This window comes from Myodes glareolus, chromosome 8, assembly GCF_982192425.1.
Source record: "Myodes glareolus chromosome 8, mMyoGla1.1, whole genome shotgun sequence".
NCBI classification, from domain to species: domain Eukaryota; kingdom Metazoa; phylum Chordata; class Mammalia; order Rodentia; family Cricetidae; genus Myodes; species Myodes glareolus.
Window position 1 is genome coordinate 17,664,807 of NC_142033.1, and position 25,713 is coordinate 17,690,519.

The 25,713-nt window shown below is 40.1% G+C and overlaps 1 protein-coding gene across 1 annotated transcript in view; it reads left to right on the plus strand.

The window, feature by feature from the left end:
- Positions 1-25,713, plus strand: part of Adamts3 (ADAM metallopeptidase with thrombospondin type 1 motif 3) — a 209,979-nt gene that overhangs the window by 178,691 nt on the left and 5,575 nt on the right. Inside the window, exons 12-21 of the mRNA XM_048425084.3 lie at positions 548-693; positions 1,818-1,993; positions 3,108-3,241; positions 7,233-7,356; positions 10,638-10,718; positions 12,438-12,601; positions 17,759-17,924; positions 20,803-20,935; positions 23,185-23,392; positions 24,268-24,385. Of these exons, the coding sequence (XP_048281041.3) occupies positions 548-693; positions 1,818-1,993; positions 3,108-3,241; positions 7,233-7,356; positions 10,638-10,718; positions 12,438-12,601; positions 17,759-17,924; positions 20,803-20,935; positions 23,185-23,392; positions 24,268-24,385 (1,450 nt within the window). The remainder of the gene's footprint in view (positions 1-547; positions 694-1,817; positions 1,994-3,107; positions 3,242-7,232; positions 7,357-10,637; positions 10,719-12,437; positions 12,602-17,758; positions 17,925-20,802; positions 20,936-23,184; positions 23,393-24,267; positions 24,386-25,713) is intronic.

Here is a 25,713-nt window from a genome sequence, read left to right on the forward strand (position 1 = left end):
AGCTAGGCAGTAAGAAGTGAAGCAGAGAGAAGATGAGGTCTGCTGGTCAGGCTGGAAAGTCACGTGACCTCTCAAAGCTCACCTGAGGAAATATTATTTTCCTTTTTAAAAGAAGATTTATTAATGTATGTGTATATGAGTCTGTATACGGCACGTATGTCTATGTGAGTCAATGCCCAGTGTCTGTACGGTACCGACAGAGGCCAGTAAAGGGCATCTGATCTCCTGGACTTGGAATTACAGCCGGTTGTGAGCCACCCGACGTGGATTCTGGGAACAGACCTCAGATCGCCTGCAAGAGAGCCGTGAAGGCTCTTAACCAATGAGCCCTCTCTCCACAGCCCCAAATGTACCGCTTTAATCTTACTCTAAAAACTGTGAATTTAAGTTATCCTTCTAGTAGGGTATCTTTGTGCAGCAAATGCCTGTAGGTACTTTAAATCAGATTTAACTGGAGGGAGTAATAGAGACTTGAAGACCTTCAGATGAGTGCCTCTTGAGTAGCACTTCCGGTGGCCTTCTTAATTATCGTTTTTGTTTCCCCAAGTGGTGCTATAAAGGGCACTGCATGTGGAAGAATGCCAACCAACAAAAGCAAGATGGCAACTGGGGGTCGTGGACCAAGTTTGGCTCCTGCTCCAGGACGTGTGGAACAGGTGTACGATTTAGAACGCGCCAGTGCAATAACCCCACGTGAGTATAACCCTGCACTTCCTGTTGCTTTCCCATAGACCAGATGTAATTCCATGTTCTGCTGTTAGTGTTTTGCCTTCTCTTATCCTGCGTACAAAATAGAGGATACAGAAAGATACTGTTCACAGTTCACAAGACCGCATCTTTTGTGTTAATGATCTCAAGGTGTAGGGTTCTTAGTAATAGAGAAGAGACATGCAAATGAAGAGGACAGATGTTTTGAAGAACTTGATGTTTGGAACGATCAGGGGGTTGAGCTGAGAGAGGAGATACTGTGTGTCCTCTAAGCTCTGAGTGTACATAAAGAAGCAAAGGGCTTTGAGTGGAAGAATTACTAATAACTTCAACTTAATTCCAAAAGGCAGGTCCAACCGCTTCCAGGTAGACAAACAGAAAGGTGGGGGCAGGGACCATGAGAAGAAAAGACATCCATTCATTCAATCAGACAAAATTCACACGAGCCAAGAAAAAGTGATGGAATTATTCAACTTTGATGTGCTAACTTGTCCAGCTGGGGCTTAACCCGTGAGCAGCCCTTTCTCTGTTCTGGGAGAGGGATAGCTCTGAGCAGGCCTTTTAGAAAGACTGCCAATGGCTGCACACTGCCTTCACAAGAGGCGAGGATGCTGTATCAGAAGTAACAATATACTCAAAAGCGTGACAAGTAAGAGTTACGGGTTCACCACAAGCCACGGACTACCCTAAGAACTTTAAATACGCCATCCCATTACGTCCTTACCGCTTCCTTGCTTGGAAAACCATTTCGTTTTGCTTTTGACAGAGGAGGAAGTCGAGACCCAGGACTATGTGCTCAACCTTTGAGCTGCACCTGCATAGTTCATATGAGATAGAAAATATCATTTGCTCAGGTTACGTGCTTGCTTTCCATCTTTGTATATTTCTGGCAGGAATGAAACATGCCATTTGAGTTAGGTTGAGTTTGGGGGTCTTCACCCCTTGGTGGAGAGAGCAGTGTGTATTCGGAGACACTAGACACTGGGAGCAAGCATTCAGCCTGTGCTGGCAGCTCAGACGTGCTGGCTCTTTGCCAGAAGTACTGCGTCTGTGAGCCTGAGTTGCTGGGCTCCAGCCAGCCAGCCTTTGAAATGTTGTCCTTTCCCTAGGCCCATCAATGGCGGTCAGGATTGCCCTGGTGTTAATTTTGAGTACCAGCTTTGTAATACAGAAGAATGCCAGAAGCACTTTGAGGACTTCAGGGCCCAGCAGTGCCAGCAGCGTAACTCTCACTTTGAATACCAGAACACCAAACACCACTGGCTGCCGCATGAACATCCTGACTGTGAGTAGACACTGCTCTTTATCCTGCTGTGCAGATGGTCACTTCGCATTTCAGCTTCGCTGACACCAAGCCCTACACTCTTGAGTTCACTGTGGTAACACAAGAAGAGGGGTACTTACAGAGGCAGGTCATTCCAGGTTCCCAAGAGTCGGGCTAAAGAATGACTTTCTCCTGAGAGGTGGGGATTGTGGCAGGCGTGGTATCTGGCCAGCGGCCCTGTCATCACTGCTATGGGAAATGACAGTGAATCACATGATTCAGGTAAAATCTGCAAGTAAGAAATAACCACGACAGTGGAAAATAGTTCATTTACAGCTAAGTCAAGATGAAAACAAAAGAAAACAAAAAAACACAAACAAAATGGTCATTTATTAAAAGAAAGACTATGTAACCTTTTCTAAACTGGTTATTACAAATACTCTTAGAAATTTTCTTCTAATGTTTGACATATTCCCATTAAATTCTGGGTTAGATAGGCTTAAACTGAAACCTCTTATACTATTTCTGTTAGGCTGACCAATGAGTGTATATCACTGAATTTTATTGAGTGCTGTTAGAAAGGAAATGTAAGCATGGACAGGTCAAAGTTGAGCACTTTAGAACAAATGCATTATTTTCTAATTTACTTTAGTGAAGTTAGTCACTTGGATTATCAAACTAAGTAGATCCTACAAAGAACACAGATATCAGCTAGGGGATAGGGGGAGACCAAAGACTAAGGCAGTCAATGTTGAGAATGTTACTGAAGTAAAACTGGCTTCAAATCAAAGTTTACTAAAAAGCAAATGTAGGTGACATCAAGGTTTGCCACCATAACCTGTCTGGGGTAGTCTCAGTCTATACTTGACTGATATCCCTATTTTAATAGAACCTCTTATTATCCCAACAATAGCCCAGTTTAGAAGACATAAAATAGTTAATCATTCACATTAAAGCAAATAAATGCATAGTGGAGTCATCTATTCCCTATTTTATTCATCCAGTATTTCATTTGGTTTTTTAGGCATCCACATATTGCAATCTTTTAACTTAAAAATATACTGCTAATAATAAGTATGCTGGTCAACCATCCAATTTTATGAAAATAACTAATTTAAGTCTGCCTCTTATGCAGCCAAGAAAAGATGCCACCTTTACTGCCAGTCCAAAGAGACTGGGGATGTTGCTTACATGAAGCAGCTAGTGCACGACGGAACACGCTGCTCCTACAAAGATCCGTACAGCATCTGCGTGCGCGGAGAGTGTGTGGTGAGTCCAGGCTGCTGCCTCCCCAGCACCCACAGTGTCCTGCACTTCTACCTTTACCATCACTCAGAGGCATGTCTGAAACTGTTGTCGACTGCTTTGTTCTTTGGTTTGGTTGTTTGAGAAAGTGTCTCCCAGCATGGCACTGGCTGGCCTGGTACTCACTGTGCTGCAGGCTGGCTTCAGACTCACAGAGCTATGCCTGTCTCTGCTGCCCAAGTGCTGGGATTCAAAGCATGTACCACCACACCCAGCTTTCAATTCATTCTTATTTGTGCGGTAACATTGCAGTGGCTGTCTTTGAAGCATTCAGAAGAATTAGAGAAATCATGCTTACTTAAAATCAGTGTGGCTACTGCATGAATCAAGATGCAAGAACAGTTTTAATTACATTTTTGACATAACTAGATAAGTTTTCTAAGTAACTAATGTGTCTAGATTGGATTTCCAATCTAGAGGAGCTGCATTGGTTTTAGTATTTTATTAGTGCCAGCCTACCATTGTAAAAGACCTTTGTTTTCATAGAATTTCAACCTGCAGATATTTTTTTTTTTTATCAGATCCACCCCTATTTCTTTTTTTTTCAGGTCTTACTCTTCCTACCATCCCCACCACATTTCCCTCTCAACTTCATGTGTTCAGTTTTTTCCTTTTCTTCTCAAATCCACTACATAGGAGGTGGTAGTGCATATCTTTAATCCCAGCACTCAAGAGGCAGAGGCAGGTAGATCTCTGTGAGTTTGAGGCCAGCCTGGTCTACAGAGAGAGTTCCAGGACAACCAGGGCTACACAGAGAAACCCTGTCTTAGAAGAAAGAAAAGGAAGGAAGGAAGGGAGGAAGGGAGGGAGGGAGGAAGGGAGGGAGGGAGGAAGGAAGGAAAAAAGAAAGGGAGGGAGGGAGGGAGGAAGGAGAAAAGAAAGAAAAAAAGAAAGAAAGAAAGAAAGAAAGAAAGAAAGAAAGAAAGAAAGAAAGAAAGAAAGAAAGAAAAAATCAAACCGACTATATTCTCTTAGAACTGCCTGTGTTCATGGCTACAGTGCTTCTAATGTAACATGAATAGCTTTTCAGGGGTCCCATTCCCTCCCCTAACAGCCATCAATTGCTAATAGCTCCTGGGATGGGGGTGGAACTTCATGAACCCCACCCCATCCATGTGGAATTTTAGTGTCTTGATCTTGTGCAGGCCTTGTACATGCAGTCATTGTCTCTTTGAGTTCATGTGTGTAGCAGCCCTGTTGTGTCTACCAAGTAATATTATACTACAGATATCTCTTACTTCTGATTCTTAGAATATCTCCACCCATCTTCCACAATGATGGCTGAGTATTGTCAGGCAGGGTGTGTTATAAATATCCCATGTTGAGCTGAGCATTTCACAGCTTCTTTTTCTGTGTATATTGAGCAAATTGTAGGGTTTCTGTTTTAATCACCACCTAATGCAAAAGAAAACTTACCTGATGAGGGCTGAGAGCTGCACTAATCTTCCGGTTATAAAGACAAGACTTTAGGGGATGGTTTAATACTATGTCCATTTAGCAAAACAGTAGTACTAGGTTCTCCCCTAGGGATTATGATCTAGCCAGCCATTGATTTTTGGTGCAATGTGTAATGCCAGACATGAGCTCCATCTCATAGAGTGGACTTTAAAAACAATCAGAAAGTGGTTGGTTACTCCCATATATTGGTGCCACTATTGCACCAGTGGGCATCTCTTGCTGGGCAAGTCATTATCAAAGTTCACTGTTGGCTAAGATTGTGGAATGCTTTTCTCTTCCAGTAGCATAAATATAGCTGTGAAAGTTAGCTTATAGGAATGGAGGTTCCATGCCAGCAACAGCTTGATTTCTCAGTATTCTGTGATGCACATATGTGGTGTCTTCAGCAAAAGTGTCTTCCCACCAAATTATGAAGGGTAACCAAGAGAAATGGCAACAGCCTGTAATATTTGGAGAGATCTATGGGACTCTACTGGCCAGTAACTCAAAAAGAAGTAACCCATACCTGACACTGGGCTTTTTATTTGATAGCCTATGGTGTCTGAGGGAGGCAAGAATCCCCCCATTATAAAATAATTCCATTTAGGATGTATTGTGTATGTATGTTACATTTTAGTTTAGAATACCATTTTAAATTAAAAAATCTAATTCTAAGTTTATTTAAATGATTAATACAGAAATCTTCCAAATGACTCTAAACTTACATACTGAATTCTATGCCATAGCTAAAGTTATAGGCAACAAAAAAAAGTTTTCTTCTCTCCTTTAGTCTTTTTACAATGCAGTTCATTTTTTATATTCAACTGCTACTGTAAATTATTCATATTAACTAGACCAGTGTTCCTAACATCATCCATTTCCTTTTCACTTAACAAAATTGAAGTATGTTATTGTGTTCCTATAGCAGAATACCATACATTGATACATTGGGTAATTCATAAAACCAGAAGAAAGCAAAGCTCATGCTAATGAGGTTAGGTGTTTGGGTCTATGGTTCTGGAGCTGTGATGATGGTATCTGTTGGGCATCTTCCTGTTGCATAGTCCATGCTAGAAGTTCGGAGGGAAAGAGGGAGCCTGGGAACTGAACAGAGGCAGGGCAGTTACTCTTAGGACACCCCCCCCCAATAGCTGTCCCATTTCTAGGACCTGAAAAATTCTTCCATGGAAGCAGAGTCCTCAGGACCTAATCATAGAGCTTTTTGTTTATTTCATCTTACTTTTTTGAGATAGCATCTCACTCTATAGCCCAGGCTGCTTCTAAACTTACTGTGATCCTCCTGCTTCAGCTTTCCCAGTGCTGAGGGCTGAAACAGATGGAAACCTATACCTGACTATTTATTAGGCCCTACATCTCAACACTTTCGAATTGGGGATTAACCTTCCAACATAAACTGCTTGGGAATAGAAATAAATGATAATAATGGAATGTTACTGTCATTTTTTTTAACCCCAGCAGTACTTAGTCCTAAATGTATGTCCATTCCCTGCCTATTTTCTTTCTTTTTTTTAAAAAAAAAATATTTATTTATTTATTTTGTATACAATATTCTGTCTGTGTGTATGCCTCGGTCCAGAAGAGGGCACCAGACCCCATTACAGATGGTTGTGAGCCACCATGTGGTTGCTGTGAATTGAACTCAGGACCTTTGGAAGAGCAGGCAGTGCTCTTAACCGCTGAGCCATCTCTCCAGCCCCCTCCCTGCCCATTTTCATATCCAACTTGCAAGCCCAGTGGTATGGCATGTACCACATTTACCTGAAAGTCCTGCCCAGCACAGAAAGCCTTCAGCATTCACAGTCAATAGTGTTGAATAGTTCAGCACTATTGACTGTGAAAATGTAAACTCAGGGTCTTGCACAGCTTGTTCCTCAGAGAGCTTTCACAGTCCTTTGCAGCATGCAACACCCACCTTCTACCGACTTTCACCTGTGTATAAATATTGAACTCTAAACTTGCTATTCATGAATGTAAAATTTCATAACTACTTGAATTTGTTCCAATTCAAAGATGTCTTCTTACTCTGTTCCTTCAAGGCCCTGTGAGAGTGTCTGCTACGTTGTGGAGCTTTATTTTGCATCCTATCTCCTATTGAAAAGATAACACTGTTTTACAGCCCACCACATTACCGTATGCCTTTATGAATATGGGAGCAACATGGAGAAAGCATTATGCGATTGATTTGTAGATTTTTCTCACCAGAATCAACTCATTTCTTTGCTTATAGATTTTGCTTGATGACTAGAACAATAATGTTGGGGAAATGAAGCTGGGAAAATGCTTCGTAAGAACAAAAGCATTTATCAACTTATTGTCTAGACTATGATTCACTTTGTTATTTGATTTCACCCTAGTTCTTCAAAAATCTGGGGTCTGGGCAATCATAGCTACAGTGGCAATCTGGCACAAGCTTGCTGGCCATGTGTGTCACCATGTGGGATGTTGTTTGCTACGTGGCACATTGAAATTCACTGTGTTTGACATCTTTTCTCCCCAGAAAGTGGGCTGCGATAAAGAAATTGGTTCCAACAAGGTTGAGGATAAGTGTGGTGTCTGTGGAGGGGACAATTCCCACTGTCGAACTGTGAAGGGAACATTTACCAGAACACCCAGGAAACTTGGTAAGATGAGTGAGTGTTCTCTGAATTAATACATTTTTGTGCTATTTGACATTTTGAGACATCTTTTAGAATTTCAGGGGTTTTTTTCCATGAGCATCAAAGAAATTAAAAGATAAGGAAGACTTAATTTAATGTTTTAATAAAAGTTTTCATGCTTGGGGGAAAGCATGTGCTGTATGTTATTTGAATTTAATCAATGTGTATAGGACTAATGGATAATTTTGAATATATGTGACATATAACTTATTTTCTGGAAATGTAAAATGTTATAAAATCTTAACTGTAACTTTTAATGTTGTATCATTTTTATTTATTTTTGTTTTAAAAGTGAGCAATTTATCTTGGTATATTTATGGAGATAGCATTCGTATATAGTATAATCTTTAATAGATTTTTTAAACAAAATAGAGATATATTGTATGAAAAATGCAAAGAAAAAATAGAGATACAACAAAAAATTTGAGGTGTGATTGCTCATGTATGTAACCTTTGGTGCTCATTATACCATTTAACCTGAAGTTAAGCATATATCAAAGCTCCACAACATGGAATAGAAAACTATCCTCATGCAATAGGTAAATACATAAAAATATTTTAGTTTCATAAATTATATAAGAATTTCTATACAGTGCATATAAACATTTATACAATATAACAAATTTTCATATATTTGATGAGGACTTATTGGGGAAATATTTCAGGAAATTTAGCAACTAAAGGTAAATATGACATGAAGATTCTCTTAAGTCTCTTATGGCACGATCAGAATAATATCTGATGGGGTGAGAGAAGGCACAGAGAAATTGGTTCGGGGCTGAGCATTGCTACACAGGTTATTAGCACTGACTGCTCTTCCAAAGGACCCGGGTTCTGTTCCCAACACCCACATGGTGGCTCACAGCCACTGTAGCTCCAGTCCTGGGGATCCAGTGCCCGCTTCTCACCTGTGTGAGCAGTAGGCATGCAAGTGGTGAACAGGCATAAATGGAGGCAAAACACACATGCACATAAGAACATAAAATAACTAAATCTTCAAAAAAAGAATTTGGTTTACTTTAAGTGATTATAACTAATAGAAGAACATATATAAAGATTCTGTTAGCCTTCATCCAAATGGAGTAACCCCCATTGTCCATTTTTATACAAATTACACCCTGGCTACCTGACTCTGGTGAATTCTAGAATCAGATTTGCTCTGTGAGGTGCCATTTTTCAAATATGGTCCCCAGTCCTTAATGTCTTTGCTGTTCTTTCACGATGAATTATCACGGTTTATACTATGAAATTTATTTGAAAGCAAATAATGCTACTTCTGGCTGACTGTTTGTGTTATTTTAACAAAGCAAATGGAATTGAAGTACAAATGTTACACTTTGCATTGCCATGAGAGAGTGTTGAATGTACTTCGCATTCCTGAATTTAAATTTATTTTTCTGTTTGGGGATGTGGAATAATTGGTTTTATTTTCAGGTTGAATTAATGTAAGGAAAACCTTTTCTTTTACTGGGATAATTCTTCCTGCATTTTGTGTAATAGAAGGACGTGATACTGTTTTTCAGACCACCTCAAAAAGTTATGCTAAACAAGAGTCAAAGTCAAAAGAACAGGTGAAGGGTCCCTTAGGTCATTCAGAGTCAAAGTGGTCAGAGATAATCCAGCCTCCGTTCTTTTCGCGAATGTCATTGTAGTCATGCACTAGACTAATTAACCTTTTCCAACAGGCAAACATTTAAGCAAGAGATGCCATAAGGAACTCAAGTTTCTGGAAAATGAAATCTGCAAGTATTCAACTTCAAATCACCTCCATCATTTTACATTCATGCTCAGTCTTACTTTCATTGACTATTAACAGTTTATCGGCATTGGCTAACTACTGTAAAATGCATTTTTACTTGAAAAGTTAAAGTTTCAGAACCTGTTTTATAACTTACCCAATAAAATCTGTATGGCTCACGGGGTAGTCAATGAAACAGCAAGACTGATAAACGTGAAACCTCCACTAATTAACGACATTCTATTTAAGGGAAGACAAGAGGCGCGTTCGTTTTGCCCAAAGGAGCTCGTAATATTTCTCTTGCTGAAACAAGAGAAACTAAAAATGTACTGGGTAAGTCGTAGCGCACTGCAGAAAGACGGGCATTCATAAATGACCTTACACTGATGTGCACTCCTGGGCATCTTAAGCATGTTGCTTTTAACTGTTGCTTACTCAGGCAAACAGTCCAGCTCCTGTGTTGAGCTGAACCTTAGGTTAAGGTGCCGAAAGCTCTGATCCTAAATGACTACTGCATGTACTTAGGACCCTAATAAATATTATGTAAGAGCTGAGTAAGTCTACCTATAGATAAATATTAGTTATGCATATACGAATAATTTTTTCCTGATTCCATCAGTAATTATATATTTCTATGTAGATTTCTTTTGGCACAAATATTGGATTAAATGAATTAGATGCTCCATAATATACTAAAAGTTTGGCTTGCATAATTTCCTATATTTGTTTCTGAGGCAGCATCTTCCTGCCTTAGCTTCACAAATGCCAGGTTCTAGACAGGTATCACCTCACCTGAAGCTGACTCACTTCCTGGTTCTAGCCATGCGATAGATCTGCCACTCGGTTTGTCCTATTGTTGATATCGTCATGACCAAGATTGTAAGTGCTCCTTGATGTAAGTTAGGGGCTTATGGTAATATTAAGATTTTTCCTATAAGAATGTAAAGTTTTAATAGTCAATTTAAGGTTATTAATTTACTTTTTAGTTATTATTAGTTATCTAAGGCTAATTTATAATTCAAGACTTAGAAGATTGAGAATAGAGCAGAGCATAATACACACTTGCATTCAGTTTCTCTATAAATATCTCTTTAGAGTGGGATTATAAATATCAACAGCATTTCAATACATGCAAGTTTAGCTATTTATAGTGCCGTAGCTTTTCATAACAATATGTAGGCAGAGGGGATGCCTCAAGGTCACCTCATAACAACTTTTATTAAAACTACTACTTTAAAAGGTAGTTATGAAAACCAGCATAGCACAGGGCGACTCAGGAAAGCATAACTGTTTGCCTGAACTGTTGATGCAACTCATAGGTCGACACTAACTGTGAATTTTTCTCATGCAAGATGCTTCCGAGCTGTAGCGGTAGTTTCCGAGATGCACCTTGTAGTTTATGGATGCCCTCTTCTGCACATGGGAGCTGGAAGGGTGCAGTGCCGGACTAACCGTAGTGTCGCCTTTGTTTTCTCTGCTTTCTCCACTTCTCACCACACATGCAAAGGGTACCTTAAGATGTTTGATATCCCCCCTGGGGCTAGACATGTGTTAGTCCAAGAAGACGAGGCTTCTCCTCATGTTCTTGGTAAGTGTTTTTGTCTGCCAGCGCTGCGTTTCCATGTACATAAACATGAGATGTCAAAGACACTCCACATGGGGATATGCATATGTATGTATGTACACTCTACATACTATACATGCAGGAATGAGGATTATATATAAATTCATTGGTTGGATAGTATATGAAGTTTAATTATTTCTCCTAACTATCCGAATATTAAAACAAATAATTAAAACTAAAACTTCAGTTTTGGATAGAAATGGGATTGGTTCATAACGCTTGAGAAAATTTTTCAAGCTTGTATTTATTAATCATTCTTTTCTCTGAATTAGGATGTGATAAAAAATAACATGTACCTTTAAGGGAAGGCAATAGAAAAATTATCTTTTTAAAAAATTTTAATTTATTTATATTTTATGTATGAGTACACTGCAGGTCAGAAGAGGGCATCAGATCTTATTATAAATGTTTGTGAGCCACCATGTGGTTGCTGGCAATCGGACTCAGGACCGCTGGAAGAGCAGCCAGTGCGTTGACCACAGCTGCATCTCCAACCACAAATTTATCATTTATATGTTGAAAATGACTGGCGGTAGTTTCATATAGATTTTGAATAGTTTTTACAGATTTCAAATTCTGTGTAAATCTGCCACAGGAGAATTTTGCTAGTCCAATGTTAATTTTCCCTAATACCTGGAAGTTGTCCGTTTTTGATTGGCACTTGTATGGTTGGTTATGATTTCTGTTATTTTTCTCTTATGGGAAAATAGTGCTGAATGCCTGTGTAAGCAGTTTCCAAGCACAGCTCATGCTGGAGCATGAGCTCTGTGTCTGTTCCTGCACCGGAATTTAGGGCAACTCCAGAAAAGTTTGTCGCAAATGGTTTTTTATTCACATGTGACATCTTAAAAGTCTTTTTTGTTGTGGTAGTTCAAGAACTACTTAAATTACATTCTGTCAGGTGGCATAACCTACAAGCATTCGCTCAGAGTTCTTCCCCTAGTTTTTAAATTCCTTATTGTTCATGCTAGAATTCAGATTATTCTTGGGATAGTTATCTTAAAAACTTGAGAAATAAATATAAAATAAATGGTTTTAACTAAATTATTGTTCAGTGATGTGAGAATTTTGAAATGTTTTCTCACTTACTGACAGAATAAATTTACAGTTTGGAGGTGTCTATTATTTTTCCCACGAGAGAAGTATTACACACTGTAACAGCAGATCTGCAATGAATTAAGAACTCTAGCAATAATAAGCATCCTTTTCTAGCAGTAGCAGCTGCAGAGTAGTCTGGGAATTTTACTATCAGCAGGAAAGCTATTGGCCTGGAACCCAGTTCAGCTCTTTAGGGTGGCTAGCAGCGCTTTACCAGTCTTGAGAGATAGTTTGTATTGAGAAGGTATCTATGATATCCAGAGTCCCAGCTTCCAAGGAAACATATAGGGTGAGTGGGCCAATCTCTTTGACAATGTTTCCAAATGGGAATATTTGCAAACATTATTTTTTACCCGTTTAACCATTTTTATCTATTTTAACTCAGTAGCGATGCTTCTCAATGGTTTAAATGCCTAAAGAAGGGAGTGGGGAAACTATAAAAACTAACGTTCATTTTTGACTGCTTGATACTAATAAAGCAGAGGAGTCGTTGGTCTTTATTAGTAAAAATGGGGGAAATTTGCTACGGCTCACCACCCCTGCCGTAGGATAAATGTGCGCCCTCACTCATTTTCTTTTGTCCAGCTATTAAGAACCAAGCCACGGGTCACTACATTCTAAATGGCAAAGGGGAGGAAGCCAAGTCGCGGACCTTCATAGATCTCGGTGTCGAGTGGGCTTACAGCATTGAAGATGACATTGAAACTCTCCACACGGATGGGCCCCTACATGACCCCGTTATTGTTCTGGTACGTGCCATGCAACATGTATGTACTTGGTTTTGTTTATAATTTTATAATTTAACTTACCTGAAAACATGCTTAGTTAAAATATATGACTGAATATTTCCTTGTTTTTCGTAGTTCTGTTTATGTCTTCTGTTCTGTTTGCAACGTTCTCATAACAGTTTAATAAATCTATTTTACTCAAATAATTTATATTTAGTCGCAAACTTACTATTTTTGATGTCTCCTTTAATGCACAATTATTTACCTTCTGTATGGAGAAATTCCTTTGGCAGTTTTTGTGGTATAAGCGTATTATCAATGAATTTTCTCAGCAGCATTCAAATTACCCAAAATGCCAATATTTCCCCCTCATTCTTGAAAGATACCTGCAAGAAGTGTAAAATTAGGGTATTACCAGTTTTGTAGTTTTTATCTAGAGATTCCTTTGTATTTAGTCACTGTATAAACATGTTAGCTATAATATACAAGGAATCTCTAATACATCGAGACTTCTATATCAGCAGGTTTTCTAACTATAAAAGCAGGTGATGTGGTCTAAGATGTAAACCAGAAAATTTTACCAGAATTCTATCAGAAAAGCCAGTGGCATGAAAGTCCATTATTTATTTAACTATTGGTGTTTGTACAATGCTAAATAGATACACTGTAAAGAAGTCATTGTGTTATATGCTATTCTAACAGATTACGTTAACTACTGAAGAATTGTTGCCTGTAGGAACCTAGAGGGAGTTGAGGGCTTATCAACGAGAAAGATCTGACTACCTGCAGCAGACGCACACATGAGCTTATTTTATGGGTATATGAACACGCAATCACAGCCCTGCGGAGGGGCCTGCCTGCCTAGGACACTCACTCAGCAGCCCCTTGGGAATCAGCTCTGAAACATCTTGTGGAAAGTGCAGATTCCTGATAGCCATGGGCCATGTGCAGACGCAGCCGATAGGGGGCGCTGTAACATAATCTATACAGAGCAGGCAGCTTCTACAAGGTACTGAACAGAACGGAAAAGGCCTAATAAAGGACACGGAATTATAGAAAGATAAGATGGACACAAATGAGTGTAGTGTTCAAAATCTGTAAGGAGATAATTATCTCCAGAACTTGTGAAAGTTGTGAGTGAAATACATTTAAAACAATTAGAAATATAAAAACTATCCAAAATGTCAGCACTCCAGAGGAAGGCTCCCCTGCGAAAGTAGGCATCTGAAGGCTTAGTAAAGAGCAGGCATGTTTTCCTCATGGCCAGAACTCCATTATTTATTTTCTCATTTCTATGAGAACTCTGAATATTGTGCTACTTTTTAAAAGGATTTTATACTATTTATACAATTATATATAATAATATATTATAAATATATATACATATATATAATTACTGTTTTGTCATGATTTTCCATGTCATTGTACTGTTCTCATAGTCTGCCCTGTTACCCGTCTTAGCTTCTTTCTACAGCTGGTCCCTTTCTACTCTAGCCTGATTCCTGTTTTCACTTTACAAACACACACCTGCTTTGAGACTAAACATGCAGTGTCTGACCCACTTCCCCATCCAAGTACACACTGCCTGTTCCCCTTCCCTCTAGAGGCCTTCCTCCCATCATATTCCCCCCTCCACTTTCAATTCATTTATACGCATAACAACTTTCCTACATGTGAGAAATGAGAAGCACACGTGTAAGACTTGACTTTGAGTCTGGCTTTTTTCACTTAGCATGCTCACCACTTGAATGCATTTTGCTGCAGATGCCATACGTTCATTCTTAATGCCTGGATAAAACCCCAGTTTCATATAACTACAGTTTTTTTATCTGGTCATCTGTCAATGGGCTTCTAAGTTGGTTTCATATTATGAAAAATGCCGCTCTAAATATGGATATGCAGGTACCTTGTAGTATGCTCAGATTCCTTCCAGTAGATGCACAAGTGTGGTATAGTTCGGTCATATAGTAGCTCAATAAGTTTTTGAGAAACGTCCATAGTGGCTCCTCTAGTTTGCATGGCAACCAGTGGTATAGAAAGTTTCTCTTTTTCCATATCCTCTTTTATCTTCATGATAGTCATTCTGATATAGATGGATGGACTCTCAATGTAGCCATCTCTTTCCATGACAAATTCCAGCAGCTGTCTCCCATTCCTAGGCTGTAGCAGGTTGTCCAGGCTGCCTGACATGTGATTTCCCATTGTTACCATGCCCAGGATACCTCAATCTTAAACAATGGGTTCCCACTCAAGATGATTCCGTGAGTTGGGAATTTTCGATAGGTGGCCTTTCACACTGGTGGAGTCCTTTTATCACCAGGATCCTTGGTTAGGACTCTGGGCTTGCCTCTTTATACCAGGACACTCAAGTTTAGCTTCTGGATCTTTTCATAACTCTCCTTCCTTGCCAGGGAGCTGTGGCTAGAGCTGTGTACCTCTGTTCCTTTGTGTTGTGTTCTTTGTTATTCTGACTCTGCTCATTCACCCCAACACACAGAGGCAGCTTTGAGTTTGTTATATTACCTGGGGAATGAAGGGTTTTCTCTTTATGTTCACTGTTTAGCACTTTTACCATGCTGTACTCAATGAGCTTTGTATTGCTCATACTTGGGGTTCACTAAGAATTTGACTCTGTAAGTAGTGAAATGTTTTATATCACATTTGAATAAATTACCCATTGTATCTTTAAGACCTCTACTCCATCTGTGTTCATGGGATTCATTTCCAAACAATTTTAATCTTATAATATTTGAAATAGGAATAATTTACTCTGAGCTGTTGAAAGTCTGATCCTCCAATCTAACCTGAATCCTATCCAGTATCTTCTTTATGTCAACTGGTGTCCTTTCTTTGCTAACATTTCCATGTGGTGGTATTTCACTTGGTTTTGTGTCTCCTTATATGTTTGCTCAGTGTATCCAACAAGCCCTCTAAATTCTAGTCCTCCAAGCTGCCTGCTTCTGCTGGAAGCTTCTATTTCCTCCCTTATGGGTCACAGTCCCCTGCTTCTGTTTTCTTTACTTTACATAAGACACTTGTATGAATGGTTCCTTGGCTTTAGTCCCAAGGCTGTTAAGTCTTGGATCATTTGAAGCCTCTTCTTCTTCTTCACTAGAACTGGTCTGCTTCTTCTCAACCTGATGCTCACAACATGAATCTCTAAGTGGTACTGAGCCCTCTTCACTCTGCTGGAAAGCTCCCCGATTCCCAGCCCTAGCTTCTTGAGAGCACATGGCATCTCCAACTGACAATGCACAGACCAGCCTCTGGTCAGGACCCGAGAGCTGTTTGACTGCTCTCCATGCAGCTTTCTCCTCTTTGGGCCCTGCACGTTCCAACCTCTGACCTTGGTTTGATCAACAGCACATTGCTGGAAGTCTTGACTCATCCTCGACTTCTGGGCAAAGGTCTAGATTCTAGTTCCTGTCGGGACATAAGAACAGGGCATGTCCTTTGCTTTCCGGGAACACTGTCGTCTGCCATAGTGTCCAGCACATTCCAGCGGAAACGTTCTCTCGAGTTTTGTGTCAGGAGGGAACTCACTGGCTCTCATGGCAGAACGCAGAAAGCATCTAGCACCTACTTGTTTTGAAATACGTTGCTAGATGCCTTATTGAAACGTTATACTAATCTAAATCAAATTTCTAAGTTTCTGTTATACTAAATCAAATTTCACCACTTGGTTTTTGTTTTCTCTTTTATGGATATTGTTTATTAAGATGTCCTTCAGATCTGCCATTTACTGTTAGTTTTGAATTTAAGAGTTCACTTTGTATTTCACAGGACTTGTTAAGGTCACATGATTAGAAATATTTCCCAGGACCAACTTTGTGTTTTCCTTTGCTCAGCTTCACTCAAGTTGTACTCACAAGGGTTGTGCTTTTCTAGTGGATTAGTATCTAGGTGTTATGGAAGTATGTTTTGCTCAGTATAACATTTCTCTTATTTTCAAAAAGTTTTCATTTAGTTATATATGAATCATTTGTAATCAATTTCATATATGTTTGAGCCTACTTGTCAATGTTAGTTATCCGTTACTGCGTGAATTCCCTGAAACACAGTAAGTAGGGAACAAAATCATATCCCATTGTGTCTATGGATGGTGTAACTGAAGCTGGACACCTGACCACGTGTGATAGAGTGACTGTCATGAGGTAGCTGGTGACAGTGCCATCACCACCTTGCAGCTTGTCTGGTAGGGCTGCTCTTACTCTCTGGCCCGGTCTGTGGCAGTTGAAAGGCCTCGGCATACGATGCCAAGCTAGTGGAGCCGCCGCTGGCAGGCCTGCTTCCCTCCCCACCTGAGCCTCCCCAGAAGCTGACTAAATGTTCAACGTGGCATGGAATTCCCCAGGAGTGAGCGGGGAAACTGAGTCAGTGAAACCAAGGCAGAAGTCACGAACTGTTAGTACTCAGCCTTGGACATGTTGAAACTATGACAGTGGCTTAAAGAAAAAAATGTTCTGATTTTAAAAGAGAGAATGGCTAACAAGCATACGATTAATGGACAATAGGCCAAGAACAAGCAAATCCTAAACTAGGGAAATCTATACTTAAAATGGTCTTTTTCTCATCCAGTTAGTAGAAGAAATATTCTATGTCGTGATAAATGGAGTAGTTAAAAGCTAAAAGACCCAGAAGTCTCTAGTGTTCCCAGGAAAATTAGAAGTTTCCATAAAGGTTCATAAATTCTGCTGCATACAAATATCTGTTGATCAGTCCTGTTTATGTACACACAGATGCATATGATGCTACATCTCAGAAGAATAAAAGTTACTTTGGTCTTCTCTTATTCTATAGGGTTATAGATGGTTTTTAGTTTCTATATATTTTTCCAAAAATGTTTTCCCCTGGAAGGAACATGGTCATTATAATAAAGCATTTTTCTTATAAAGAACTTTAAAATACCCTAAAGAGATGGTTTAATTTAAGGTGACCTAAAGAAGATAACAGGTTTTTTAATAGTATCAACCTTTACTCTTCTGCACATTTTATATTATTATATTCAAAGTTTTTGTCTAACATTGCAGACTACCAGTTGACTCGATGGAAACAAAAACATTCTAAGAACTACCTTAAACATTTTCCAGTTTTCAAAACATCAGTATCCTGAAATGCTTAAGTTCATCTTCTAGTTGCTTACATGTTAACTGCATCTGTCTCCCATGTTTGTATTAGATCATACCTCAGGAGAATGACACACGCTCTAGCCTGACGTATAAGTACATCATCCATGAAGACTCTGTACCGACCATCAACAGCAACAATGTCATCCAGGAGGAGCTGGATACCTTTGAGTGGGCGCTGAAGAGCTGGTCTCAGTGCTCCAAACCCTGTGGTGGAGGTAACAACCACATATACTTTAGAACAATTTTTTGCCATATATTGGTATATCTAATAATGTGTTTAGTCATGGCACTTCATGCACATACATATATCATGCATTTTGATCACACACACATGCACACGTACACATGCACACATATACACACATACAGCCTCTCCTTTGTCACTTTTCCTCATCCCATCTTAGTCTCCTACTTTCATGGGTTTTTTTTTATTTTTTCACATATAACCCGTAAATTTTATGTCAATAGGTATGTAAATCATAAAAAAGTAAGTATGTAAATCATAAAAAAAGCCAATCCTGCCAATCCTGCTTACTCTAATTAGAAGCTGCAGTTGGAGAAATTCCAAAACAACTCTAAATTCAAAGTTGTTAGTTATTTCTCGGACTTTGCAAAGGAAGTGATTAAAACAATGGCAGACCATAATATCCCCTGCTCTTTTCTCTCGGGTTCTTTACATCTTGTGTTCAACACAGTAACACCTTCATCACTTTTCCCAAAATCTGAAACTGCCCCCAGTCCAGTTTATGCTAGCTGCAGACTGTCTTCTCAGTTTCACTCACCGTGCGGATGCACTGCCTTTTCTGCCTGAGCAGTGAATCCCATCTCACTCTACATCTAACCATGCTGTGTTTTAGAGGCTAGCTGCCTCACTGAATGCCTCGTATATCCTCGTGTCAATATTCACAATGGCTCTGTGATGTCAGTATTATATTTATCTCTATTACAAGAGGGGTTGCTTGTTGGTTCCTGGCCACTTAGCCCCCAAATAATCACACAGAAACTGTGTTCATTAAATCACTGCTTGGCCCATTAGCTCTAGCTTCTTATTGGCTAATTTTTACATATTAACTTAACCCATTTCCACGTGTATAGCCACGTGGCTGTGGCTTACCAGCTAAAGTTCCCAGCATCTTATCTCCGGCAGCTCCATGGCATCTCTCTGACTCCACCTTCCTTCTCCCATCATATAGCCTAGCTTTCCCTGCCTAGTTCTCTTCTTCTCTGTCATAGGCTCAAAGCAGTTCTTTATTCATTAACCAATAAAAGCAACACACAGATAAGAAGGACCTCCCACACCGTATCTCTATTACACTGATGGTGATATTGAAACACAGGGGGACAGTAAGTGGTTTTCCAAAAACATAGGAAGACCAGGTTGGCTGACCAGCATACTTCCTTGCTGTATGGCAGGGCTTCTCTCGTTTCCCCAGAACAGATCCATGAGATGAACCGCATTACCCCAGCTCCTCCCATCATCTATTTGTCTAGCTCTGCACAACAGATACTCTGGTATTAAACAGACAATGGCAGGATCATTATAGTAATAACTATATAAATACTAGATAATGAGGAGAAAAATATTCATAGTACATAACTCTAGGTAAATCAGTTTTTAATTAAAACTCCAGACTGTATTTCTACAGTGTTTCTGGAAAGGAACTTTTACCAATGTCTCTTCTTGCATCATTGTAGGGTAGATGCTGATTTAATTTGGAGTCTTCCTTTTTGGTGTGTTCAACATCTACGTGGCCCTCAGGGTCATCGGTGGCATTTTAATATGCATGGCATTTGTCCTGCCTCACCAGGCTTTCTTCACTGTTTTGAAAGAGAAGATTATTGCGATTCCCCTACTCACTTTGATTTTCTTCTCTATTTACGTAATGTTTTTAAGTTAATGAATAGGTAGTTATATTGTTCTTCCAATTACAATCTTTCAGTCGGCTGATATGTAGACCTGAGGACATGAAGCCATTCAAGTAGCATTTTTGCAGAAAGTTAAGCTGAGCTTTATCATTAGGGACCATGAAACAAAGCCTATTGTAACGGCATTGTACAAAACAGCTGGCATATATGTTTCAAGAACAGTAAATGCCATAAAGATGGAGTCTGGGCAATTGTTTCTGCTGGTGGAAGCTGCGGAGACTTGGAAGTTAAATGAAGTACATGATCTCTGACTGGAAAGGAACATGACAAGGATAATGGCAGGTTTCGAATATTGTCTACATAGTATATTTTAAAAATTATTTTTGTAGTAATGTGAACAGATTAGGAGTGAAGGATCCAGAGATCTGCAACTTGGAAAAAAATGTGCCTGTGGCAAACTCTGATTTGGATAATAAATGTGCTTAACCTAAGTACTTATAACTTTTTAGAGAGGTTTCAAACTTTTCAATTTGTAATGGGTTTCTGTTGTCTCTGAACTTGTTTGTTTGTTTCATAAATATCAAAATAATGAATGTTGGGAGACCTTTGGCCAACCACTCGCTAGGACCTTCAAGCCCAAATGCTTGTCTGGGCTCATGGCTTTGCAGATCTGATGCTGTCTTACCTCCTTCCTCTTCACACACAGCATGTTCTCCACCCCCCTCCACCCCTAGAAACACCTAACCTGTCCCATATTCTTCCCTGCATGTGACATGGACAGTCTGTCCTCCCTTTTATCCAACACAGTTTGACCTGCATTGTTCTGTGTTGGTCTGGAAGACTTCCCACCAGCTAAGCTCATGGCTTCTTCCGTGTGTTGCTTTCTGCCCCTGCAGAAGGGTCATCACTGAGCTGTTTAAGGCCTACTCTCAGTTTTGGTCCCCACAGTGGTTTTTATATACCCATCTCTCACGCTACACTCGGAACGTTCCATCTTCACTCGTAAGTACACAGGTGCTGCTTCAAATGTTTTAGATTTACTAAAGGTTAAGTTCCGAGAAAATGGGCTTTTTAACTTCAAATTCATTTTCATTCTATTTTAAATGACAACACTTACAGTACCTGGCCCAGTATGTGTACTGAGATATTTTCTAAAAGGATATATGAATCAATATACAAATACATGGCCTTAGTAAGGGGCTAAACAGGACTTACTTTCTGTCCCAGGTTTCCAGTATACAAAGTACGGATGCCGCAGGAAAAGCGACAATAAGATGGTGCATCGCAGCTTCTGTGAGGTCAATAAGAAACCCAAGCCCATCCGACGAATGTGCAACATTCAGGAGTGCACACACCCGCTGTAAGCACTCTGTCACGTGACCCTGCTGCCACAGCTGGAAGGGGAATGTCCTTGGAGTTTCATTTCATTCAAAACTCTTACATTTACCTGTTTAAGTAGTCAGTCTTATCACAAGGGGTGTATCAAGCTGTGGTCCCCTGCCTTTTCCTACGTTCCTACTCCTAAAAATACAAATACATCTTCAGCTATTTAATTTCTTTTGATAGTTCCTAACTAGTTGCTTTCATCTAAGTCTTACCTGTTACCTATTGACTTCTGGGGAAAACAACAGGTTATATATTAAATACTGAGTTTCTTCCAAAGATCTACTTTCTCTGACAGCTTTTACAGACCACACTTAACTTTTTCTTACTTGGTTCTAACAATATGGACTTATGTTATGGATAGTGATATCCGGGGCCGATTGTCACATATATTTCAACAGGTGGGTTGTACTGCAAAATCAGAAAGTAGCTTCCTTTCTTGTGAAACTGTTTCTGGTCTTGAAAACCATTCACATCTAAATATTAAGCATTCAGGTACCCTGTTGCTTAGTTACAGAGTTCTGCCTCAGCCTGACTCACATTTACCTTTCTCCTGGAGTCCCTTGTTTCCTGAGTTAGTGACATCTTATCTCCTGGTTCATTCATCCATTTCAAGAGGTACTAGTTTTTCAGAAACTTTTAAAAAGTATAACAAAAAATTTTTATATAAATTTAGAAACTTGGGAAAAGCATCTAAGAGGTTGAAGTATATAGTTAGAAAAAGGTATTGCCGCTGCTCTCACCTTTGACCTCTTAGAGACACTCGTGTAAGTATATAATTCTGTGTTCCCCCAGAATCTAAAATCTGTTGCATTGTTGGCTGGACTTTAGCATTGCTGTTGAAAAGTTCAGGGTCGTTTTGACTCTCAATGCTAAAGGGCATATTTTTGCTTGTCCTACTAAGTTCTTAGAACCTTGTTCTCAGCAAAAGGAAATTTCCCAATGATGAAAGGGACCAGCATGAGCATCTTTTTTTTTATTGTACTGTATAGTTGTGGACTTAATGTAATGACAAATAAGGCACATTTATGTATATTTTGATAATGTTAAAATCAAGGTAATTAATGCACACTTATACTACATACATGGCTTTTCTAAGTGGTATGCACTTGTAAAAGTCATCAGTTTTGAAATACACACCGCACTGTTGTTAACTACACCGATTCTGCTTCTTGGTAGATCAGCCAGCCGAGTCTTTTGTCGTCTCCACTTTCTCTTCTGTACCCACTACCACCTTGCTCCCTACGTCAGATGCCATATCTACATGTATTTCTTATCCTGTGCCTCCTGGGAGTTCTCCTTCAGTCCTTTCCCTCTTCTGTCTGGTTAATCAGTGTGCATGTACTTGAGACACACTGTGGTGATATCTTGTTTGTACAAATAAAGCTTGCCTGAAGATCAGAGGGTGGAGCTAGCCACTAGCTAACCATAGAGGTCTGGAGGTCTGTACAGATAGACAGGAAGTGATATGGCTGGGCAGAGAGAGGAAGTGATAAAAAAAAGAGGAAACATGAATTCAGTCTCTTTTCAGCTGGGAATTTGAGAGGTAAGGTAGCCATGGTTTTGCTCCTTCGTCTCTCTGATCTCTCAGTGTTTTCCCCAGTGTCTGGTTCTGAGCTATTCAAGGCCTATTAGAGCTCATACTACAGCACACAGTTCCTTCTTGTACCCTTGAAGTCCTAGCATATAACCATGTAGACATTTTAGTACTCTGAGGTTCACAGTTTAAGACTGACCTAGTCTGTCTACATGAAACACGGCATTTAGAAATAAGGAATTGTACTCATCCTTGAAGGCTTAATTGTATCTAAGTAGAGAGATGCCTCATGACCACGCTGAAATTACAGCTGACTCTCAGTGTTAAGACACTGACAGTGACATTGGAATTTGGGAATGTTCCACAGGAAGCAGTTTTGAAAATTACTCAGAAAATTTTATGAAGTATATTCAAGGAGGTACTTTCTATCAAGGCCTGCATGTATGGCCTTTCTCTCAGGCCCACGAAGGTTCAATAATACTGAAAGTTAGAACATTGGAACGGTGAGTAAGTTTGCTATTTCACAAATAAGAGTGTACCGGACAAATCCTTTTGTTGTTCAAAAGCGAAGTGTTGGGTCAGAAAATCATTTTGCTGTAAGGTACATTCGTTCAGAAGATGGGAGGTCCTAGGCATTGCCCCGTGGAGATGCTCACAGTGTACCTCACTGCTCCCTCTTGCTCCCACAGCTGGGCAGCAGAGGAATGGGAACACTGCAGCAAAAGCTGCGGCAGCTCGGGCTACCAGCTCCGCACTGTGCGCTGCCTGCAGCCACTCCATGATGGTACCAACCGCTCTGTGCACAGCAAGTACTGCTTGGGGGAGCGACCTGAGAGCCGCCGGCCCTGTAACAGAGTCCCCTGCCCAGCCCAGTGGAAAACAGGGCCCTGGAATGAGGTGAGTCACTCGTTGGTATGTAGTGTGTGAATCGAGAAACCACCAATCATGTTAGAGGGGCTAGGAAAAATTAATACTTTAAGAGAGCATTTGCGGTTAAGAATGGACGTGTTCTTCCCTGTCTCTGGTCCAGCAGCATCTCCGCGCTCATCACCGTCATCCAAACTCCTCCCTGTCTGTGGTCCCTTCTGGCAGCTCTTCCTTTGACTCTAAAGGACCAGATTAGCTCTAGATTGCTGCTCAGGAAAGAGCATTGTGAGTCCTGTCTTAGTCTGTTCTTGCCCACAATCCAGTGACAGTGTGCCTTGCTTCCCCAGCGCATAGCCGTAGGCTGGGGTCAAATGATATTTGATATTTTTAAGGAGTCAAAATAAGAAGACTTATAGAAAGATGGAGCATCAAAAAGCAGGTGCAGGAGAAATGGAGACCATGCCCAACAAGTGAGGAATAGGCAAGGATCAGTCATCCATGCATAATAAGATGGAGAAGTACTGTCCAGTCCCCTTAGAGACCCAGAACTAATCTTCTCCCAAACCCTGCCTAACTCAACAGTACAGAAGTTTCTCAGCTTCATTTTGGGAATACTTTTCAGTAAATTCTGCTCTCTTTAAGAAAAATAAAGGAGGTGAGGCTGTATAGCAGGACCTGGCAAGGAAGCCAATGTATGAACCCAAGGTTATCTGCCTTAGGATCTTTGTACAGCGCCTCTGCTGGAGGAAGCTGCTTGTCCATAGAGATGGAACTCCAGCGTTGCCAAGTGGGGTGTGTGTGTGTGTGTGTGTGTGTGTGTGTGCGCGCGCAGGAGAGATCCCTGTGAGCATGGATCCCTAGTTTCGGTAGAATCGACGTCTGTAATCTCAGCTTTGTCTCTGCAGTGCTCTGTGACCTGTGGAGAAGGAACAGAGGTCAGACAGGTTCTCTGCCGGGCTGGAGACCACTGTGACGGTGACAAGCCCGAGTCCGTCAGACCCTGCCAGCTGCCTCCATGTAATGGTGAGTTTGTCACTAATCAGCCGTGCTGTTATGATGCTGCCGAACCTTAGGAAGCAGAATTCCCTTTTAGGGTAAGGTCTGGACTTTCTATTTGCTTATCAAGAAATAATCAACAAAAACATCTTTGCAAGTAACAGTCTGAGAATACTGTTTGAAATAGGGAGAACAGTATCAACGAATTACAAGAACAGTACATTGGTGATATTGGGTGTGGCCGAGTCAGACATTTGCATCTCCTTTCAATGAGGGTTTCTATTGGGGATTACTTATTTTTTTTTTAATCTATTCCTTCCCTTTATAATGATGTGAAATATGATCAGAATTATTATAGCAGACTTTGAGATACTTTACTAAAATTATTTAGATATATAGAACTCGGCCTTTAATGACCTATGTAATAATTGCCCCTACATGTAAAGGGTGATTCCAAAATAGACTTCATGTACCTATGCTAAAATCAAGCATTTGTCTGAGTGGCCAACCAGTTGCATTTTGAAAGTGAAATATATTTAAAATATAAACTAGGGAGTTGGCTCAGTGGATAACGTGCTTGCTGAACAAGCATCATGTCTAGCACACGCCTATAATTGCAGCTCCGGGAAGCAAAGACCCTATTTCAGGTTGACAGCAATAAGGAAGACACCTGACATCTATTCAATCAGAGGCCACTCTACCTCTGTTTCTCTCTACCCCCACTAGTATATCCTCTGGTAAATCTCAAGACTAGAAAGATGTTCCCTCTGCATCTATACTCATAAGTAAATATTAAAATCTGATAGCCTCCTTTTTATAAGAAAATTGGCAAAGCACTATTTCTTCAAATACTTTTGTATTTTGGACATTTTAGGCTTCTAGTCTTTAAACACTGAAAACAATTGTCATTCGAAATGGTAAGAACCAACATGGCCATGGCGAGCAGGAGACATAGGACTTATCTATTTAGCTGTTTCTTTTGGATAGTGTTTTCATTCTAGAACCTGTCGGTGGAATGTTGACTGAGGTTCCTGTCCCACCTGGTCCTGCAGTCATTCAGTCACACAGAGGTCTACATTAATTATAAACTGATTGGCCCATAATCTCAGGCTTCTTATTAACTCTTAGAACTTATATTCGCCCATTATTTTTGTCTATGTTAGTCACATGGCTCAGTACCTTATTTGGTGAGGCAGTTACATCTTGCTTCTTCTGTGTCTGGGTCACGACTGCAGAATGAAGCTTCCCTCTTCCCAGAATTCTCATTGCTCTGCCTCTATTTCCTGCTTTGTTGCCCTACCTATACTTCTTGTCTGGTCACTGGCCAATCAGCGTTTATTTAAAATAAAAGTAGC